General features: G+C 41.1%; 1 protein-coding gene across 1 annotated transcript in view; it reads left to right on the plus strand.

Annotated features, from left to right (window-relative positions):
• Positions 1 to 8,504, plus strand: part of LOC311229667 (dedicator of cytokinesis protein 3-like) — a gene marked incomplete at both ends in the record, with an annotated part of 403,980 nt that extends 395,476 nt beyond the window's left edge. The window contains 2 exon segments of the mRNA XM_084315742.1: positions 6,862 to 6,947; positions 7,818 to 8,504. Of these exon segments, the coding sequence (XP_084171868.1) occupies positions 6,862 to 6,947; positions 7,818 to 8,504 (773 nt within the window).
• Positions 8,505 to 23,958: the final 15,454 nt, after the last annotated feature.

The following is a 23,958-nucleotide window of genomic DNA, read 5'->3' on the forward strand; positions in this document are numbered from 1 at the left end:
ACTTTCTTCTCCTCTTCTCTTCTCTTCTCTTCTCTTCTCTTCTCTTCTCTTCTCTTCTCTTCTCTTCTCTTCTCTTCTCTTCTCTTCTATTCTCTTCTCTTCTCTTCTCTTCTCTTCTCTTCTCTTCTCTATCTTCTCTGCTCTTCTCTTCTCTATCTTCTCTGCTCTTTTATTGCCTCTCCTCTTCTGTCATCCTTCCACCTCTTTACTTCTTGTCTCTGGTGGAAGAAGTGAGACGTTGGTCTCCCTGGCTACTTCCGTCATCAGCTCTGGAGAGATATGCAGACCTGAGAGCTCCAAAATGGATGGAGTATAATGTTAAATAGCTTATACCAGTAAAGGTAGAGGAGGCTTGTTTGATTGAGCAACAGCTTTGCAATGTTTAGGGTCTTTGCCATGTTTAAATGTGGAATGTCATTCAGCAGATCCTTTAAAAAGGATGAGGGTAAGCAATAAGCTAGGCTAGCGTTTTGGCAAAAACAAATTTAAACTAATGAAAAAGGTTGCAAAAGATTTAAATTCTTCAATTCCAAACTTGTTTTGTCTGAGGGAAACAACAGTTTTGATTGGCGGATCAAGAAGAGAGGGTGATTGAGATAACTAAATTATAGAGAGACCTGTTAGTCTGCAAATAAGACAACTGTTTTATTTGTACTCCAGTTTATTTTACGCTCTCAACAGCATAGTGGCCACAGCCTCCGTACAGTTTAACAAGTGAATTACAACAACAGCGCGCATTCCCCTCTGCTCAGATTACCGTAAAGGCTGCAGTAAAAGTAGGCTAACTGACAGAACCGTATTAACTGTACTAGTACCAAACACCAAAGTTAACTTAACAATCTCACTCTCTTTTTAAAACAAAAATACATTGCAAGGATATTTCAAGAAAACAAAAACCCATTAGAAGGATATTTCAATAAAACAAAAAAACTCAGTTACAACCAGTTATTCAGTCATCTAGCTTCCACTGTCCATTCTTCAGTGCTTTACATTTACATTTACATTTAGTAATTTAGCTGACACTTTTATCCAAAGCGACTTATAAGACATTTAACTAAATGGTGATTTCATTGGATATGCACTGTTAATTAATGCTTGTATATCTTATCGTGTGTTGTCATGTTTGTTTATATGTTTGTTTAAAAAATAATAAAAAAATAAAATACAAAAGAAGTTCTGTACGACAAGTCATCAGGAAGGGCACAAATCTATCAGCTGAGTAACAATGTTCATCAAAGTGTTGAGTGCTACAGTGTAGGTTCGTTTATTAGAACAAGTGCATGACAGTAAGGTTAGTTAGGGTAAGATATTTATTTTTTTCCTTTTCTCTTTTTTCTTTTTAATTCAGATAATGGTTGAAGAAGTGCGTCTTTAGTCAACGGCGAAAGATTGGACGCGTTTCGGATTGTCCTAACTGGGGTGGGTAGTTCATTCCACCATTGTGGGGCAAGGACTGAGAATAGGCGACTTCTCTTTGATGACCCTCCCGGAGCTTGGATAGGAGTAGGTCTGAGGCAGCCAGAAGATGCAGAGCGTAGGGGTCTTGAGGGTGTGTAGTTAGAGACCATTGACCGGAGGTATAGGCGGGAGCGGTTCCCTTTGCCGCACGGTATGCTAGGTCGAGGGCCTTGAAGCGGATTCGTGCAGCAATGGGGAGCCAGTGCAGGTCCCTAAGAAGTGGGGTGACATGGGACAACTTCGGTAGGTTTGAGATCAGGCGGGCCGCTGCGTTCTGAATGAGTTGAAGAGCCTTAGTGGCAGTGGCCGGGAGGCCAGCGAGCAGTGCGTTGCAGTAGTTGAGGTGGGAGATGACTGTTGATTGGACAAGGAGTTGGGTGGCTTCTTTTGTCAGGAAGGGGCGGATCCTTCTGACGTTGCTCTGGAGGAATCTGCAGGTTCTGGTTGTCGCTGCGATGTGAGCAGAGAAGTTCAACTGGTCGTCGAGGACAACACCAAGGTTCTTGGCGGTCGGGGACGTGGTCACAGCTGCATTCTCGACTGTGATGGAAAGGTCGGTCAGAGGGGAGGATTTGGCCGGCAGGTGGAGCAATTCTGTTTAGCTTAGTTTCAGTTTGAGGTGGTTGGTCGTTATCCAGGCGGAGATGTTGGACAGACAGGCCGAGATCCGCTCAGAGACATGGGTATCTGCTTTACTGCTTTAAGCAGTACAAGGGAAGATGCTCCCTTTTTGGTCAGACAGTCTGCCAGCTGGTCCTTCGTAGTAGACCACATAATCTGTTGGATCCTTTTGTTCTGGATAAGTTCTTTGATTCCACTTATTTCCAGTCTCAGTCGTTTCTCAGTCACCGACTTGGTGGACTTGATAGCATCCACAAGGGAGAAGTTGTCTGTAACACACATCACAGGTAGGGTGCACTGTTTGACCATACCTGTGGTAAGTTCAGAGTAGAGGGAGGACAGAAATATGGCATTATCAATACCATCAGCCAGGGCTAGTGTCTCTCCTGCCAGTGTGCTCCGAACCACTCTTCTGATCCTTTTTGATTTCCAGCAGATTGGAGAGAATCGTCCTTTCTCACCCATCAAAACTATGAGATGTCTTCCTTGTGTTCCCCCATCTGGGAGGTTTCCCATGGACACATCGCTGAAAACAACAAGCTTCAAAGAGTCCTCTTTTCCTAAGTTGTGAAACTTCAGGGTGACATGTTCTGATTTCAGTTTTCGTACTACCTTATTTGCTTCATGCATGGTTTGTACAGTAGCATGTTTTAGATTGGCTGCAAGGACACATGAATCGAACATGATAGCTGGCCTACTCTGTCTAGCCACCCACAAGAGTTGTCCTATATTTGACCTTAGGTTGTCAGTCTCACACTCTGTGAGAAGAGCATCACGGTGCAACGTTCTTGATGGGTCTATGAGAATGGGCTGAAGGTTCTTTATGTAGATCTCCTGTTGCACTTCTCCACCTACTGTGGAGAGTTCCATCCCCACGTAGCGAAAGTTGTCCTGTTCCTCACGTCCCACCTGGAAAACTGTTTTGAGGTGGGGGATGGTCCTCGTGGCAAATGCGTGTGAAATCATCCACATGACAGGCAAGAACACTAGTCACACTACAGTCTTCATCAAGCCAATAGAATACAGCAGGATCAACTTGTGACATAGTGGCCCCTGTTTCGAGCATTGTTGCTTTTACTCTGTTGTACCAGTAGAGGGAGACATCAGCGAGTCCATAGACACATTTCTTCAGCTTCCACAGTGTTCCATCACTTTTAACCTCAGGAGGAGGGCGGATGTGGATATCCCGTGACAGCTCCATTCCTTGAAGAAAAGCTGACTTTATGTCCATAGAGTTCAATGTCCATGTTTTCTGACACAGGACTGACATGAGTAATCTAAGGGACTCTGATGAGCATGTAGGTGAGTCCTTCTGTAGATTTTGAGTGTTGAATTCTTCAAAACCCCTAGCCACTAGCCGCGCTTTGGGTATGATACCATCAGGGGTTTCTTTAAGCGTACACACCCATCTCGTTGACACCTGTCTTTGACCCTAATTTTTCACCTCCTCAAACACCCCATTTTTCTTCCAGCTACTGATTTCATCTTGTTTAGCCTTATCAAATGATACACCCTCTGTTACTAATACATAATTTTCCTGCATATCAGAGCATAGTTCTACGCCATCTAGTGGGTTAACCTGAAGATTGTCTACCTTAGTAAGATCAGCTGACCCCATAGTACCGGCAATGTCAAAAGGTTCTAAGTACTGTAGGTTGTACCAGTTGCTGTGTTTTTCTGTAGCCTTTCCTGCTCGTCCCATCACTTTAGCTGTGTGAGGAACACCTGTTACATTATCCACAAAGCTGATTGTCTGACTGTTTTTTAGCCCTAGCGAGGCTCCTACCTTTATGCCTGTCTGGTGATAATCTTTTTGATTGATCCCATGAGAGTTATCTATATCCTGGTTTGCTACACCCCCTGCCTCTACCTCATTGTTCATGTCACCATTTATATCACCATCAGTAACGGGCATGTCCCCACTGTTATTATTCATATCAACATTCATATCATTGTCAGTAACAGGCACATCACTATCAGTAACAGATACATCGATATTGCCCACAATATTACTTTCCCCAGGGTGCACTTTTTGCAGCCTAGATTGATGAATCCTGACATATGTCCCACCATGGCGTACAAAATTCACCGCCCCATCTTGCCCTATCACAACCCCAGGGCCTTTCCAGTCAACACAGTCTGTCCTTTTGTAGAACACTTTGTCTCCCGTTTCATACTTCTCATCTGTTGGACGAAGCTGCTTTCGAAGAGCTCGTCTGATTCTCTCTGAGCATTCTGCCTGAAAGCTTTGCTTGCTGCATGTAATGCAGTCATATGCTTTCCTACCCATGTGCTCATAGTAGTTCCCTCCAAAGCAGGTGGCTGATCAACAAACACAGAGGGAAGGTTCGGGTCCTGTCCAAACACCAGTTGATGTGGACTGTAGCCATGCACCTTCTGCATTGTGTTCTTCCATGAGTGCCCAATCAAGAGCCGTTTTCCATTCAAGTCCTTTGTCAAGTTTTACCTTCAGTAGTATCTCTGTAAGGGATTGGTTGTGGCGTTCCAGCAAACCATTGCTCCATGGACTGTAGCCAGCAGTCATCTTGATCTCGATGTTGAAGTTCTCTGCCATGTCTCTTATTTCCTCATTATTGAACTCTCCGCCGTTGTCACTGAAGAGACGCTCAGGTGGACAATGGACACTGATCCAGGAATGTACAAAGCTTTTCACTATCACTTTGACTTCTTTGAGGTCACGATGCTACCCGCACTAAAGCGAGTGAAGTTAATGTGTAGGTACCACACATTTGGTTCTAGCTCATGTAGATCAACTGCCACAGTCTCGTTGTACCTGGAGGCCATGGGCAACAGCAGCTTGGGCTTAGCCTTGCTGTACTTGAGACATATCTCACATTTTCCTACTATTTCCCCTAGAATAGCAGTGGATTCATCATCCGTGTTTCCAGCATTTGTCAGCAGCTTCTTCAGTCTATCAACTGATGCATGTCCAAATTGCTTGTGAAGTTTAAGTAAAGCTTTATGTTTTTCCACCCTGGTCATATTCTCTGTGATGGCCAGGACCACATTCTCAAATGCATCACTTGGGGACTCTTTATCCAGTATGTTCAGACAGTAGTGTCCAGATGAAGTCAACTCCAGAGCTACTGGTTTCTGAAACATTATAGCTGTATCGTTTTCCAGGTTCAACACAGCTCCTGCTCTCTTTAGCGACGTTTTACTAAGCAGTAAAGGGATGTCAGATGGGACTACTTCTGTTTCAATACAACATTTAGTTTCTCCTATCTTGGCTGGTATCTTGACCTTTTTTGTAGAATGTACAACTCGCCCATCCCCAAACTTGAAAGGTTTGCTACTCTCTGTGCTAACCAATCATTTGACTTCTCTCTCATCTAGTCCCCCAACATAGTTATCCAGCCATTTTTCACCACATACAGTCCGTGTGCATGCCGTATCAATGACGGCCGTTCCCAGAGCCTCAACCATGAATATTTCCGTATCCGATTCCTTAGAAAAAGGTGTTATATTACACTCATCTGGTTCTTCATTTTCTTCCGTCACCTTTACATATTCTTTCTTGTTTGGGCAATCTTTCACCCAGTGGAATGTGCTCTGACAAATCCCACACTTCGTTCGTCTTCCAAACTTATCAAGTGGATTTGTGCCTGCGAATGGCCCTCTAGCTTGTCCACTTTGGGCTCGCGGCTGCTCCCGCCTCTGCTGCTCTCGTCTCTGATCTGTGTAGAATGCTGCATCTTGCTTCACAGTAATGGCCCCACCTTTTCTCAGTCTTTTCTCAAAATATACGTTTCAGTCCTGACTTCATATCAACAAAGGTGTGCTTACCACAGGCAGTCCATGCCAGTTGTTTGTCTTTTATGTCGAGGCCTGCTGTATCCAGTAGTTTGAATGCTAAAACAGCGTCGGGTAGAACCATATAGAATTTCTTGATCCGGTTCTACTTCTGTTCAAAATCAACAATATAGTCCAGCATGGAGACGCCGTCTTCCCGCGAAATCTGATCAAACTCAGAATAGGCTTCGTAAGCCCGGTTCTTCTCTTCTCTCAAAAACACCTTGTCAAGTTCCCGAATCAAAGTTGTCATTCCATCATCCTTATTTAGATCATCGGCAGGTATTTATAACGCAGTATCCCTCGCCATACCCGTCAATGATAGAGCAACAGCCAACGCTTGTTTCTTCTTGACTAAATCTGTCACCCAACTCCATATTTCCACTTCATTCTGCCACTTCTCAAAATATGTTTTTTCGTCCAGTCCAGGCGGCAGCCTGTAGTTAGTAACGTTAGAGGCCGACATCCTCTGCTTCCATGTTAGTGTGCAAATAAGACAACAGTTTTATTTTACTCCAGTTTATTTTACGCTCTCAACAGCATAGTGGCCACAGCCTCCGTACAGTTCAACAAGTGAATTACAACAACAACGGGCATTCCCCTCTGCTCAGATTACCGTAAAGGCTGCAGTAGAAGTAGGCTAACTAACAGAACCGTTAGTGATACCGTATTAACTGTACTAGTACCAAACACCAAAGTTAACTTAACAAGACCTACTCTCACACACACACACACACACACACACACACACACACACACACACACACACACACACACACACACACACACACACACACACACACAACACACTCCACCTCCGCTCTCCATCCCCCTTCCCCACTCTCCTCCTCTTTCCCCCTCACTCAACCCTCCCTCTCTCTTTTCTCCTCACCACTCCTCCACCCCCTCTCCTCCTTCTCTGGTCCGAGTTGTGTGTCTGAGTCAGTCCTTCTGTGTCTCCCCCTGTAGGCCAGCACCTGTCGATGCACTTTGATGCTTTCCACCAGCAGGTCAGCGATCTCCCTCCAGCTCTCCCTGCGCGCTCCTTAAGAAAGGTACCCTCCTCCCCCTCCTCCTCCTCCTCCCCCTCCCCCTTTTCCTCCTCGTGTCTCTGTCTCTCCCCCATGTGTATGTACGTTTGTCTTCCTGTGTGCCTTCAGAAAGGTACCCTTCTTCTCTCCTCTCCTCCATGGGTGTGTATTCTTTATTTTTATTATTTTTTTCTGACTGAATGCAGGCCTTATATGTCTGTTTGCGGGTTAATCTGTCTGTATATATGTAATCATTCTCTCTCCTGTGTGTGTGTGTGTGTGTGTGTGTGTGTGTGTGTGTGTGTGTGTGTGTGTGTGTGTGTGTGTGTGTGTGTGTGTGTGTGTGTGTGTGTGTGTGTGTGTGTGTGTGTGTGTGTGTGTGTGTGTGTGTGTGTGTGTGTGTGTGTGTGTGTGTGTGTGTGTGTGTGTGTGTGTGTGTGTGTGTGTGTGTGTGTGTGTGTGTTTACTATGCATGCTCTTCTTCTATTTCCATGTACATTCTCTTGGTCCCTAAAGAGGGCACCACTTCCCTGGTCATTGAAGAGTGCAGTGAGATAATAGTGCCACAGAGAGAGACACACATTCTGTATGCACAGCCAGGTGCTATATATCTGCACTACCACTGCTGTGTGTGTGTGTGTGTGTGTGTGTGTGTGTGTGTGTGTGTGTGTGTGTGTGTGTGTGTGTGTGTGTGTGTGTGTGTGTGTGTGTGTGTGTGTGTGTGTGTGTGTGTGTGTGTGTGTGTGTGTGTGTGTGTGTGTGTGTGTGTGTGTGTGTGTGTGTGTGTGTCATACTACCTAACATCTCGCTCTTCTTTGCTTACTTCCTCATTCCCTTCTGATCTCTCCCTCATTCTCTCCCTCTTCCCTTCTCTCTCTCCCTCTCTCTCACTAGTCTCCCCTGCACCCTATACCTGCCTCGCCCACCAGTCCTCAGTCCATCCTGGATGGCAGTAACTCCACCCTGTCGGGCAGCGCCAGCTCTGGAGTCTCCTCCCTCAGCGAGAGCAACTTCGGCGGCCCCACCTCCTCATCCGACCCCCCCGCCAGTCGCACAGACACCCTAGAGTCCGTCCCCAGCGGCCAGGTCTGGAACACTGACCAGGAGGATCTGGACTCGCCCTATCTGCCTGTGAGGTACAGTGTCTCAGAACCCGAAGTGCTGGACGGAATCAAGCCTGCACCGTGCCGGAGCCACTCCGCACCAGGAGGAGTTACCCCGGCCAAAATCCAACCCCAGGCAGGGGGCCAAATCCAGCCCCAGGCTCTGGCCTTAGCCTCCACTGGAGCCCCACCCCAGGAGGGCTTGCAGCATCCCCACCATCATCTCCACTTCCACCCACAGTACGCGCTCCACCATCCACCTCTCTACCACCACCATGAGCCCCCTCCGGCCCTGCCTCCCAAACCCTACCTCAGAGAGGGCTGTATCCCCGAGGAGGAACCCCTGAACCTCCAGCAGCCCGCACCACTTCCCCCAGTCCCCCGGCCAATGCCACGCAAAATCTCCCAGCCCCTCATCACAGCGACCAAGGAAGAGCAGGCCAAAGTGGCATGGGAGCACGGCGTCAGCGAGGAGTAACGTGCTTGTTTGGACACTTCTACACATAGCATAGTGTGGCGGGAGAAATAGACAGAGACAGACATTTACCGACAGACAGGATGTGATGTAACCATCCCTCATGCTGTTAAACCAGGGCAAATGATTACCGGTACATAGAAAGTGGGAGGGAGAGTCAGACTTGTGACAAAAATGGATTATGGGAAGGTTAGGGGAACGTTAGAATTAAGAAAAGGCAAGGGGCGGCGCTCAATTCCAGAAGGACACATTACTTTTGTTACAATAAACACAATGACTTTTCAGTCTTGTGACATTTTGTCAGAAATCAGGAAGTTAAGTCCCCAAGCCAGAGAAAAAGGATTAAGATTATTCCCCCTTTAGGCCACCTCTCCTTATCCAAGCATTAGTCCAAGAATTGCTTTCCTAAACCATTGATCCAAACCCAGAATGGATTGCTGGCCAGTCTCATAACAGCAGCGTGTTTCCATTTGGATAAAAGCGCTATATAAATGCAGTCAATTTACCATCCATGAGCCTGAGTTGCCGGGGGAAACTGCTTTTTTCATTTGTGTGGGGAAAGAATTATGCAGTCCTTTACTGTTCAAGGTCCCTTACTGATCGAGCCAGCTCCGCTGTTTGCGACACGTGATCCGAACACCATCGAAACATGTTCACCATTGTCCATTTCATTACTTTGTGTCTGTGCGTGATTGTGAGTGCGACTACATTGGTCACTTGTGAATCAGCCGTTGAACTAAAACGTTTTATTGATAGATGACAAATTGATGTTATTGTCTTGATACCTCTTTTAGACAAGCAGCACTTTAATACAGGAAGTAACTGAGCACCAAAACCTTTTTAATCCTCACATATTTTTATATAAACACGGGATAGTTCAAGCGATGATGATGATGATGATGATGATGATGATGATGATGATGATGATGATGATGATGATGATGATGTAAATGACATGATATGGACTCGGTGATGAATAGCTGATTGAAAGAGCAAATACAATTTAGAATAATACAGTAACATACCTAAAACCACCAGAGCACACACATTATAACACATTATAACTCACCGTCTTCCTCTAATCATTTGCTAAATGTCGGATGGAGACTTAAAATACTTGTGCATTGAGTTTCATTCCTTCTTTTGTTATTATGGGAATAAATCATCCCACTATAAGTAGTGGTTGTATTGATTTGGGCAAAACAACAGTCCAGGAGGCTAACCTGGAACAAGCCATTTTCAAAGATGTCACTTTTACGTTTCGAGGCAGACTTGAAGGTTTATCTGCCCCTTCAGTTAGAAAGAGAATATATATTTTCCAGAAGAGCCAAACTAATTATAAAGTATGTAGATATATATATATATATATATATATATATATATATATATATATATATATATATATATATATATATATACTGTATATATATATATACTGTATATATAAATATATGATTTATATATTTATCCTTATATTACAGAACTGAAGAGAGAAGAGGTGAACACAAACATAGACATATGCAAGAAAAAAAGCCATTATACTAGCTGCTTGATGATACATAATGTGCACTTGCTTTTTAAAAGATGGACATGATATGGATGCAGGGTTTGATGCAGTGTTGGGCGGTGAATGGGATTAGAGTAACATGATATGTCAGATGATGTTATTGATTTTGAGTACTCCGTTGGACTAAGCTTACTGATTTACAAGTTTAAGCAGGTCATCAATCATCTCTAACACATAATATTTTGACAGTAACCTTCCCAGCCCTGATGCAGAGGCAGCCTTAAGGCTTTGCAGCGTTTGACGTTTCAACTCAGTATAAAGCCGTGAAATCCACACTCCCAGGGATTGAGAGTCTAGTTGTGTAATTCACACCACTAGCGGTCATGTTGCTTCACCCGTAACACCTCGTTCTGGAAATGGCTTGAGAACTATGGAGGTTTGGAGGTGTACAAGGAAAGGAACCCGATATCTGCAAGCGTGTGCAAATCTCTGGATTGATGAGAAATTAATATGATAGAAAATATTTAACTTATTACATCGTTTTTTTTACTCTTGGGGTACTGTTTTATATGCATGTTAACTTTGTGAAATCAGTCAAAGGTACGGGATAACTTGGTATGGTGTATTATCCATAAGGATAGCTTTTAACCACTGCAATAAGTATATACACTATTGCTAGTTAGTTTTTAAGAACTAACTGCAAAGATGAATACTTTTTTCTTGCAGACATTATGACCTTTTAACTGGCCTGCAGTGGCAGGGCTACCTGACTACCCACCAGATTAAACACTGGGCCTAAACTACTAGAGCACTTTTATTTTATTTACTGTGTCTCTGTCCTGAGAATAACCATGCTAGCCCCATTATGTTGTCCCTAATCACTCACTGTTCATGCCAGTTTATTTGGCTGCAGTTGTACAGTGGTAGTCGTTGTAGATGTTCCTCCACCCTGTAGACTAACGGGCCGTTTCCTCCTGGGGTGGAACAACAGCACTACAGAGCTGATCCATGCAACATGAGACTCCTATAGTTGCTCTATCTGTAGCCTGTGGCCATACTGGAGATATGTAGGCAACGGCGTATGTGGCTTCACAGGGTTTCCTCTGGTACACCCCATTAGACCTGCCTTCACTGTGCACCACTGAAATACACTGAATTAGTCCCCAAGCCAGACAGTATGGCACATCCCCTGGTTAAAGGATACCAAACCAAGCCGCACTGTACCGTGGCACTGCCAGCGTGGTTGTCAGACGATTGAAGTGCCGTTTTTTTCAGATTCACAAAGTAAGGGATATACCCCTTTTCAGTGGCAGCCATGTTACCTCCACAAACCTGCTCCATGGCATTGCCAGGTAAAACTGTGATTCTCTTGTCAGCTGGCTTTTAGAAGGGGAATGTTACCATGGTGTTTCTTTGCAGCCAAAATGTCTAAAGGAAGAAGATGGCATCCATAGTAGAATCTGATAACTCTCTCTTGTCAGAGGGTAATTTGATGCTAACACCCCAAGTGGGTCACTGTAGGTTATAAAGCAGTCTTAACCACATGTAAATGCAGTATGTGTTTCTGTTATATACACAGTATACACTTTGGAACTTTATGGGATTTGGATTCTTTCTGACATGGGATTTGAAGTGAAACGGGAACATGGTTGATTTTCAGTTTTCAGGAAATAGTATTTCTCAAAACAAGCACTGATATAAATGTTTTGTGTTTCTTTTATCATCATGACCATGTTTTTCATTTTATAATTTTTTACTTGAGAGTGTTTGAAATGGTTCTTTCTGTATGAAGCATTGTCCTTTTCTTACTGAAATGGAGTCGCACTGTGTTGTACATTTAAACTAATACTAATATACCCAGGTATAAGATCAACTAAAACCATTTCCAACCTTTCTTTTTCTCTCTTGCTCTCTCTCTCGTTTATTTTTATTTTTTATAATGCTTCCCAATACTCTAAATGCACCCTATTTCTTGTTGACCGAACCAATTTTGAGAAACTTTGATGTGAAATAATACATTTCAATGGTGAAAACTCAGATGGGGGACCTAACTAAACTGTCTACAGAACTGCCATTAAAAGCAGGCCCTGCTGACCTGGTCATTACGTATGTCTGATGGTGCCGAGTGTTTTCCTCTTTCACATTTCTCTCCTTCCTCTATATATCCTATCCCTCTTTCCCTGTCTATCAATCTCTCTCTCGCTCGCTCACTCACTCATATTTGCATATTATGGAGATGGGATTATGGCATACACATACACAACACCAATATAACAACAAGTGATGTTTAAAGCAATGGAGTCTTGCCGTCACAAATGGTCTATATTATTAGTGTTAATGAATGTATGATTTAATGTATGGATTATCGTGACTTGATGCTACAAAATAAATAAACAAATGGCTATGGCCATTAGTAAGCGGTTGCTAATAACTAATATGTAATAATCACCAGGCATTATTGATTGATTGATTGATTGAATGAATCGAATCAATTGATTAAGTTAATTCATATTTTGATTACCTGGATGTGTCATAGGCTATGAATCCATGCTACACAGTAGCAAAAGACCACTCAACCAATGCAGCCAATCAGCCCAAGGTAACATATTTTCCAGTAGGAATATTAATACTGATCACCCTTGAAGTAAAGTGATGAACTGATAAAATACTCTTACTAGAAGATATACTAGTATAGTATGACTCATTTATTTATTAATGTTGTGGCATCATCAATTCCTGATAGTTACAGTGGTAATCCTCATTTGTGTTTGTTTTGGCAACATCTATTGGTGATAAGCAATCTTTGCACTGTATTTACTTGCTTTCCACCTTTAGTTTAGTGACAATGCATCACTTCCTGTACACCAGATACAGTAGTTTTTCTGGGAATGTCCTACCAGAAACCACTGTTTAGAACAACGGAGAATGACACATGTAAAAGTGTTGATGACCTGGGTATAGAGAGAATCACTATTGGGCTATTATCAATTGGTATTGATATTCATTTATATAGAAATGTTCAACATTACTTTAATACATGCATCCACGTGTTAATGATAATAATATGACGATTGTACTGCAATGATTAGGTGAGAGAGTGGGTAAAAAGTACACCGAACAAGCCTCTATACAAAGACACAAATACACTTGTTGTACACAAGCTGTACCCATTGACCTGGCTTCTTTTGGATTGAAAAAGAGAAATATAGACTAAAATATATGCTATTCATTCAGTCAGTATGCCAAGCATTTACATGCTGACAGATTGCCATATGTAGCCAACTACTGTATATTCATAGTACATAAAAAGTCAATTTATCACATATTTATCTCCTCTTAACATGACCATGTCCGATGCTTAGTGTTGCTAATACAGTAATAGCACATTATTTGTGTATAATCTATGCAGAAAGACCCACAACTTTTATCATTCTGTAAGTTTTGTATACCGATTTCAATTGTGTTGCTGTTCGTTTGACTAAAGATTTGACTGAAGTTTTCCCCATTTGCTTGTACTCATAAATTCATATAACCTACTCATATAGGCTAGTCAAATCATTACAAGAAAAGATTATTTCTGTCTTATTATTTGGGAAACTCCAAACATTACAGTACATGTGAATACTTGAGTGCAGGGGAAACATACTATTCTTTGTAAAAGCAATTAAACTGGTGCACTGAAAAAGTGAGCTAAATGAAACATGTGTATGCAGTGTATGGAAGGGTTCGATGAGAGAGAAGAGTGTTTAAATCATTTACATTTATGATTTAAGGTCACCTCTGTACCTTTACGCTGACCTTTTGTGTTTCTGGATTCATAGCAAGTACCCCCCACCATTTGAGATATTTGTATGAATTACAGTTTGTGAGAGAAGGGTTTTCTCACAAGCACAGTTAGAATAGAAATGGGTATGGAAGGACACTAAAACCACTGATGAAAACCATTTTATTTCTATCTTCAATTTTTGTTTGTTGTAAATATAAAATTGGACAAAGGTGATGATTGAAATGATTGCTGGGTATTCTGAGCACGATGAAGGAAGGCAGGCTCTGGATTCTGTGTACATAACAAGGAGAGAGTATTTATATCATTCATGAAGGGCAAACCTTGTATAGATTGTGATTATTTGTCTTGCCTTGTACTTTCTGATGTAAAACAGTTTTTAAAACTAGATGACAAACAAACATAAAATACAACTTCCTTTTTTGGCTTAATATTATTATTATTATTATTATTATTATTATTATTATTATTATTATTATTATTATTATTATTATTATTATTATTATTATTATTATTATTATTATTATTATTATTATTATTATTATTATTATTATTATTATTATTATTATTATTATTATTATTGTTATTTTGTGTATTCTGCATCAATGACAAATCGGGACAGCAAGTTACTATAAAAGGGATTCCTTTGTACAATGATGCTGAGAAGTATTTATTGTATATACAATCTCTATTGTGTTAGCATGGATATGAAGTGTGATGGTGACGGTAGATGTAAATACTCACTCTTTTCCTACTCACTAAACTGATGTGTTGTGTATTCAAGATTAATTAATACATTAAAGATAATGTTTTATTGACTCTACCTGGCTTTATTCTGCATATTTTTTCCACACCAGGCCAATAGGCCCCTTTCACAGTGGCCATTTTGTCATGTCATGTCACAGGTGCAAGTAATAACATTAAAGGTGCTATAGATCTTTTTTTATATAGCGTAATATTTATATATATACATGTATATATATATATATATATATATATATATTTTTTTTTTGTGAACAATTTTTTTTATTATTTTTTTGACATGACATAAAACTAGACACACAAGCCTTAACAGTGAATATCCACAATAAATCACAGGATTATACATTTTGAATCAATATAAATGTAGTTTACGAGATATATACATAATACTTGCAATACAATACAATACATACATGCTCTTGCTCGCTCTTCTTCCCCCCCCCTCAGGACCCCCCTTGGATAATCCATCCATTATTTCGTTTCTAACCAAGGATTACAATTCATATGCTAACCTTTATTCTCTCCACCACTTCTAACCAGATTGCAATGCTGGCTTCATTGACACCTAAAATTCTTGCTGTAGATATCTCTAGATAAATCACATTGAGATAGGTAAGAACCCATACCTTCAGGCACATTTTATCCGGTTGAATCCAGCGTGATGCTATCAGCTTTTTAGCAGCCGTAAGACCGGACAAAATTAGTCTCTTTAGCTGTATAGAGGTTGCTAACTGAGAAACATCATTCAACAACAATACAGAAGGCAGTACAGGTATGGTCAGAAATAAAAAAATTGATAATTGCGTGGTTACTTCTTCCCAGAATATCTTAACAGGGGGGCATTCCCAGTACATGTGTATAAATGTACCGATATCACCCCTTAGACACAAGGAGCATAGAGAGTCTTGTTTAAGCCCCATTCAGTGAATATGAATATAATTAAGATTAATCTGTTGATGATCCGGGTTGCGTGACGCTAGTCGAACGTTTGCCCAGACTTCTTGCCAATCAAAATCTACTTCCAAGTCTGGTATATCCCTCCTCCAGACTGAGTCTATGGGGAGGATTCCATACGAAGACGTAAGTAAGTGATGATAAAAGTCTGATACGAAGCCTCTTGATGTCTCCCTTTCATAGAAGAATTTGTGATATCTGTGGTGCTCAAGTGGTATCTTTAATGGGACTCTATGAGCCTCCAAAGCTGCTAATAACTATATAGAAATAATAAGTGGAGCTGGTGAGGTTAAATTTGTTATGAATTTCATGATAGCTACAGAAACCCCGTTTGCAACTCTAACATTAACAACCGGTGTGTATAAGCATAAGCATATGATCAATTGACTGAAGTTTAATCAGGCCTTAATAAGGCTTTAAAAAAAAATCAGCCACACCTAAACGTATGAGCACAACAAGGTTATTCTAATAATTTAAATAATCACTCCACTGATGTAGAGATTGGCACAATGTAGCTCTAAAAGTCTCTGTTTTTCTCTTTTATCTATTTATTCAATTCTGTTCTAGTGGTTTCTCCACGTTGAGTTTTATTTTAGCTCCCACTCCTTTTTTTCTTTTTTATCTTACATTGTTCTTTCCCATTGTTCTTCATATTAAGGTGTTAGTGTTTCTCTACAATCTTTTCCTTTTTCTGATGTTTCCTACATAAGTTAGTAGAAGGTTCAAATGAATATATCAATGAAGGTATATTCTTTTTTTTTCATTTTTCATAATATTTCACTACAGTAAGGGAAGGCGCAAGACCAAAAGCGACATTCTATTGAATTAGAATGAAAATGTTAGATCCTATGGCAATTAGCATAGGAAGATTAGGATTACAAAGCTCAGTTTGGGCAATCCGGTGGCCTAAGGGAGGGAGTCATACGCGGAGGATGTGTTTATGGAACACAGGCCTGTACGACTCTCTGGGAGAGGGGAAAAAAGGGGATTTTTATTTGTATATATGTTTTTAAGCTCGGCTCTCAACGGGACCTCAATAATTGGATATACATCTATTGTAGCTTCGCACTCCAGAAGCATTACCAAAAACTACACAAAAACATGTATAGATTATGGCTAGTTTGAATATAATGATATGGAACACTGATGGGATAAATAAACAACACAAACGCAAAAGCGTGCTCACACTGATGAAAAAAGAACATGTGGACGTGGCTCTACTAAGCGAAACGCACATTTTAGAGGAAGACATAGATACGTTAGCGGATAACACATATCATAATATTAGTCACTCTTCTTTTGGTACGAGAACTCGAGGTGTAGCCATAGTCGTTAGACGTAAGTTAAATATTGAATTAAAGGGAGTATGGTCGGATGCAGATGGGCGTATAACTATAGCTAGGATTGTACACAATAACAGGAAAATAGCGTTGGCAGCGGTATATGCCCCAAATTTGGACGAAGAGGGTTTCTTCTCTACACTAACCAATGCAATGTTAAACCTTCCCGATTACTCATTTATAGTAGGTGCAGATTTTAATGCCATTTGGAATCCAAGGATGGACAAATCTTACCTCGCCTTTTCCAGCGAACAAAAGAATTCATCTAAAGCATTAAAGGAATGGTCGAAGATTACAGGTGTAAATGACTTATGGCGTTCACTTAATCCCACAACCCGAAAGTACTCTTGTCGTTCGGCGAGACATAACACATTATCCAGAATAGATTATGTCTTTGCATCCCCGAGACTATTTGATAAATATGAAGTGGAAATGATACCCAATGCACTGTTATTTACTCCTAAAAGGAACATTTGGTATACTATCTTCCCGAGCCCCAAGATGGCGTTTTAATTCGTTGCTGCTTAACAACAAGGAATTCATTACACAACTCAAAGAAGCTCTTATAGTATTCCTATGGGAGAATGCAAACTCGGTGCAAGACCCCAGAATAATATGGATGTCGGTAAAGGGAATGATCAAGGATTTCACTGATAGCTTTTCCTCCAAAATGCGCAAGAATCAATGCACAAAACTGTCAGAACTGGAAACGCTTTACTCAACGTTATTTAATTCTTTAAAATACAACAACCCAACTAGACTAGAAAATCTAGTTAACGTACTAAAAATAGAGATCAATGCCATATACAGACAACAATCGGAAATACAAATATGCAGCACAAGACAACAGCAGTACTCCCAAGGTTCTAAACCTAGTCACCTATTAGCCATGCGATTAAGAATTAATGCAAAATTTGCAGATATAACTACCATTAGAGCACAACAAGTACTTGAAACAGACCCCGAAATAATAAACAATACATTCAAAGAATTCTACTCCGACTTATATAAATCAGAAACGACCTTCGATCAAAACAAAATGGACACATATCTTAATCAAATTATTCTCCCTAAACTTTCAGAGGATGACGCTAAACAGTTAGAAACACCGATCACACTAGAGGAACTCAAGAAGGCCATATCCGAAATGCAAAGTGGTAAGGCTCCTGGAAGAGACGGTATCCCACCAGAAATGTACCTTTCTTGTTGGGACATAATTGGACCCTTATTACTAAATATGATCTTATACTCAGTCAATGAGGGGAACTTCCATAAAAACGACAATATTGCACTCATAACAGTCCTTCTCAAAAAAGACAAAGACCCCACAGAGTGCGGTAGTTACAGACCCTTAAGCCTCCTCGGAACCGATATCAAACTGTACTCTAAGGTATTAGCCATCAGATTACAAAAGCATATGACGTCTTTAGTTCATCCGGACCAAACTGGCTTCATAAGAGGTCGCCTGATCTCTGATAACATAAGACGAATACTGCACGTACTAGATGCAGACAAGGATGACGCCATACCTAAGGCGATGCTGTCCCTGAATGCTATGAAAGCCTTTGACAGGCTGGAATGGTCGTATCTATGGGCAGTATTAGAAAGGATGGGGTTAGGAAAAGGATTCATTGATATGATTAAAGTATTATACAAAGACCCATCGGCCATGATTACAACAGGTACAATCATCTCCAAAATCTTTCCGGTATCACGCTCAGCCAGACAGGGTTGCCCTCTTAGTCCCGGACTATTCGATCTATCATTAGAGCCTTTAGCACAATATATAAGACAATCCCAATCCATAGAACCAATCGTAATCAAGGGCACACAACATAAAATTTGTTTATATGCGGACGACGTAATATTGTTCATGCAAAGCCCCAACACCACATTGCCTCATCTACTCACTGGTGATTTATCTGGATTTAAGATAAATTGGCCGAAGTCGGCTTTCCTTCCACTTAACACCCCTGCAAAAAAAGATATAACCCCCCCAGGTGAGATACCTATGGTAAAACATTTTAGATGCTTGGGAGTGGAAATATTCTCCACCATAAGACAAACGGTGAAGCACAATTACACAAAAATACAAAACAAAATCAAAGACGACCTTGATAGGTGGGCAAAACTTAAAAACTCAGTACAGGCAAGGATATCAATAGTTAAGATGGATGTACTACCTAGAATCAACTTCTTCAGTTCAATGCTACCGTTACCCCCTCCAGAGGGTTACTGGAAAAGATTACACTCCTCCACATACAAATTTATTTGGAATAACAAACCACCACGTATAAAAAGATCCACCGCACAGAGAAATAAAGCAGACGGTGGCATGGCATTTCCAGATTTTTTCCACTATTTTAAGGCGTACACATTAAGACCATTGACAACATGGTTTGATCCCCAAGCATTAGTATCCTGGAGAAAATTGGAAGAAAACATAGTAGCCCCACATAGACTGAAGGACATAGCATACACTAAACTACCAATCAAGCACTGTGAACGGAAATTTGGCCCCATAATTACCCATGCGATCCGGATATGGCGTGAAACACAAAAAAAATATCCTAACCCACAAGAATGGCACAATCACACTCCCTTATTCAATAACAATGCACTCTTAATTGAAAAACGACCTATAAGATTCCCTATATGGGAAGAGCAAGGCATACACTCATTAGGGGATGTTTTTAACAACCAGGGTTTTTGTAGTTATGGAGAAATATGCACAAAATTTAATCTCACCAAGTCCACATGGCTTTTTTACATACAGTTACGGCTATGTTTGAAGTCTCACGGTGTTCCATTAGACATACCAATTGAACACCACAGATACCACAAATTCTTCTATGAAAGAGAGACATCGAGAGGTTTTGTTTCAGGTTTTTATCATCAATTACTAACGTCCTCATATGAAACCCTCCAACTAGACTCTGTCTGGAGGAGGGATATACCAGACCTGGAAAGTGACTTTGATTGGCAAGGAGCATGGGCAAATGTCCGACTTACATCAAGGAACCCGGACCATCAACAAATCAATCTTAACTATATTCACAGGACATACTTGACTCCTATAAGACTGAACAGAATGGGTCTTAAACAAGACTCCAAATGCTCCCAATGTACAAATGGAGACGAAGGGACATTTATGCACATGTATTGGGACTGCCCACCAGTTAAGGCATTTTGGAAATATGTGACCCAACAATTATCAAAACTCGTATCTTGGAATATACCTGTACACCCCTCTGTATTACTATTGAATGATGTTTTTGAGTTTACAGTAAATCCACAGCTAAAGAGATTGGTTTTATCGGGTATCACAGTAGCTAAAAAGCTGATCGCATCACGCTGGTTTCAACCGGAAAAAATTTCCCGGAAAGTTTGGTTTCTTACATATCTCGATGTGATTTATCAAGAAATATCTTATAGCTTATAATGGTAGTGTCTGGTTAGGAGCGAGGGATAATGGAGGTACTATCCAAAGAGGGGTCCGGGAGGGGGGGGGTTCGAGCTGGAGCATATGTGTGTAGGGTTTTAGATAACAGGTATTAGGGGTATATCCTGTATAAGACATTGGTATAATTGGTAATTTCGTTGGATATACACTGTATACTGTAAAGTATTATTATATACTTTTTTTGCTTTCTGTTCTGTGCTTGCATTTTAGCCATCTTAATTGTTAGTTTCATTATGCATTGTGTGTTGAGTACTGACTTTTAATAATTTTGTTTTGCAATAAAAGAAAAAAAAACAAAAAAAAAGGAAACCCCGTTCGTTGAAGATATCTCCCAATGTATGTATGCCCTGCTTTTCCCATTTGGGATATCTGATAGGTCGTTGTGCAATAAGGAGTGCATTGTTATTGAATAGGGGAGAATGGCTATGCCATTTCTGTTGGTTAGTAATTTTTTCTGTGTCACGCCATATCCGAATCACATGTGTAATAAGAGGACCAAATTTCAAGTCGCATTGCTTAATTGATAATTTGGTGTATACTATATACTGCAGTCTATGTGGTGCCACTATGTTTTCTTCTAATGTTCTCCAGGATACAGATGCTTGAGAATCAAACCAGGTGATCAGTGGTCTTAAAGAGAACGCTTTAAAATAGTGGTAGAAGTCTGGAAATGCTTTGTTTCTCTGTGCGGTGGATCTTTTTATTCATGGAGGTTTGTTGTTCCAAATAAATGTATATGCGGTGGAGTGTACTTTTTTCCAGTAACCAGCAGGGGGGGGGGGGTAACGGTAACATTGAACTATATATATATACATACTGTATAATACATCCACAAAGCTTTTATAAAGCTGCAGAATCAAATGATTGCTTTTCCTCCGAAAAGATTATCGATGATCTTTTGGCTGCCACGCTGGTTTTCCATCTACTCCCTGGCGCCAGCGTTTTTTGACCATTTTCACGATGTTTGCAGACCCATCGTATATTCTATATTATAGCTATGGAGACAATAGTATGGCTAATTTGAAAGGAAATATGTATACTCCAACAGGGAACAAACCGTTTAGTTCTACATACCTTCGTTCCTGTGCTATCCCAAAAATCATCCCGTTTCAAAATAATCCAGTTTAGTTTCCTGGAACGCAAGCTATGATGTGTTTTGTGCGCATATGCGCATTTCGTGCTTGTTGCCTGATACCTATATTATTTCCAGGTCAAAGGTAACATGACCATAGTAGAATGATTCACAAACCATTGGGGGGGGGGGGGGTTCCTCTCGGAATCGTTTTCTGACGCTGAGATCATTACAAAGGCATGTTTTATGATGGGTGTAACTGAGGGGTACAATTCCCTGCCTGTATTGTTAGATATGATACTTACTACCACTACCTCTTGTACTTTAGACTCTGGCCACCCAGTACTAGGCATAAATAATTATGGTAAACACTCCCACGTAGATGAAACGATCCAACACAAATGTACCAAGTCGAAAGTCTGCGTTTAATAATAATTAATACATAGCAAAAGGTATGTAGAGCAATCACTTAATTACATTTATGATTTGAAATAGGATGCACTTTTATGGCAAATGAGTATTCGTTGGTATATCAATAGAGAACGTCCAATCTCTGGTGGCGCAGGCGGTAAATATACAACCTGGAATATTTAAGGAATAATAGCAATGATACTTTAATGATTATAGAACTGGATACACTAGGGGGGAATTCCGGTCGCTTGTAAGACAACTGGAGAAGGGGGGGGGGGGGGGGTAGAGTCTGGCTGTATCCGTCTGGCCGAGGGTATCCTGGGAGAACCCACGGTTGTGCGGCTCGGTGCCTCAGCGATCCTCGATCCACAGATGAAAGCAGTTGGACTCTCTGTGGGCCGGCTTCCTCCGGTCCACGATGGAGAGACGTGAAGCGACCTCGTCGTGTAGAGCGTCTCCTCACCTGTCGTCCTCTCCGGGGGGGGGGTTTCCAACACACGGCAGTGTTGGTCTTTATCCATAGAATAATCACTGTATACAAAGCATAATCCGTGCCTGGGAAGGCGGGCTGTCGTCGGTAGAATAATCCGGTATGCAGGTCCACTCGCTCGTCGGCTCTGGGGCTCCTCGGGTGCAGCCTCACATGGGGTCGGCCACCCTGGATAAGCAGCCAGTTCTACCCGAAACGATGGGGGTACTGACTACGATAGTATTCTCACCGCACGAAGCACTACATATGAATAGACTATTATTAGCTTAATAGACTACGTCCAACTCGACGATATAGTGCCAAATATGACTATTCAAATATTAATATACACGATGTCTCAATACCGATGGTAGGCCGAACTTGGCCTTACTCCCACACGTGGCGTCGCGGGGAGGCTTTACGTCTGTCACTCTATTGGAGGGTAAGAAACTGGACTAAAAGAAAGTCCTACTTTAGTAGCGCAGTATATATACGCACTATGAACAAATAGTACCATTAGTGGTGCGGTAGCCAGATTCCTACGCGGAACTAGGACTTGTTCGTACATGTTGAGCGGTACGTTTGAACTGGGTCTGGGGGGTATGGCAGCCTGGCACCAAGGTCTCGACCAATAGTAGAATGGAGACTATTATGGGATGTTCAGTAGGCTAGAATGGATATTCAATGCATATTGTACAAGGAATATACAAGGGATATCAGGGAATATTAGAGAATATACAAATACAATTAAATATATATATATAAATAAATATATATATTCGGTTTAATCTGGCCCTTCACAACAATGGGGTTCGGTAAAATAGACGTTACCTTTGTCAGCAGGTCTACCAAAACCCTGTCCACTCTTGCTCCGAAGTGTCTTGAGTCAGAACAGGAATAATGAATAAAGTTAGTTGGCCCTGGTAGTGCCCAACAGATAACGTTAGCGTTACATCCAAGTCAAGAGTTTTAATTGTCACGGCATACAAGTATACAATGAAATGCGGGTGGTCTTGCCCGCGACGATGTGTAATACAGTGGTACAACATATAATAGAATCCAATAAAACAGCCTGTTTGAAAATACTAGAATCCAATAGTCTGGTGAAAACGCACCTTATCATCCATAAGTGTGATACTTTTGTCCTCTTCATAATAATCTCCAATAGTTCGCAATCGCCATTGCCGGTACGAGTTGCCTCTGGAGTGCTCTCCCGGATGCAACTACCGCGGAGCGGTGAACAGAATGCGTTACCTCCTCGGCCGGTTTGACTATAGTATTTTTATGATTTACCAGAAGTGTTGAGTCCAATGTAGTCTGGTGAAAACACACCTTATCGTCCAAGTTCAAGTTTAGTTGTCATACAGAAGTACAGAATACTTTTATACAAAATGCTTCTTTCTGTTACGCTCCAGAGACTGTGCTAGGCAAAAATAGATAAGTATAAAATAAGTATAGCAAGTATAAAATAGAAGTCAAGTACGTAGACAAAAGTGTTCAGTATATACATACAATGCTCAATGTAGAGTAGAAGTAACTGAGTTACTATACAATATACTATACAGTGCAGAGCAGAAGTGGGATGAGGTACAATTTAGGTACAATTTGTGTAAGGTGTAATGAGGTATGGGTTGTAGTGCAAATTCTTTACCAATAAATATAAAGTGTGCTTAGGTGTTCTAAAGTGGTTAAAGT

The sequence above is a fragment of the Notolepis coatsorum genome (genome assembly GCF_963971535.1).
Source record: "Notolepis coatsorum genome assembly, chromosome: 6".
Taxonomy (NCBI): domain Eukaryota; kingdom Metazoa; phylum Chordata; class Actinopteri; order Aulopiformes; family Paralepididae; genus Notolepis; species Notolepis coatsorum.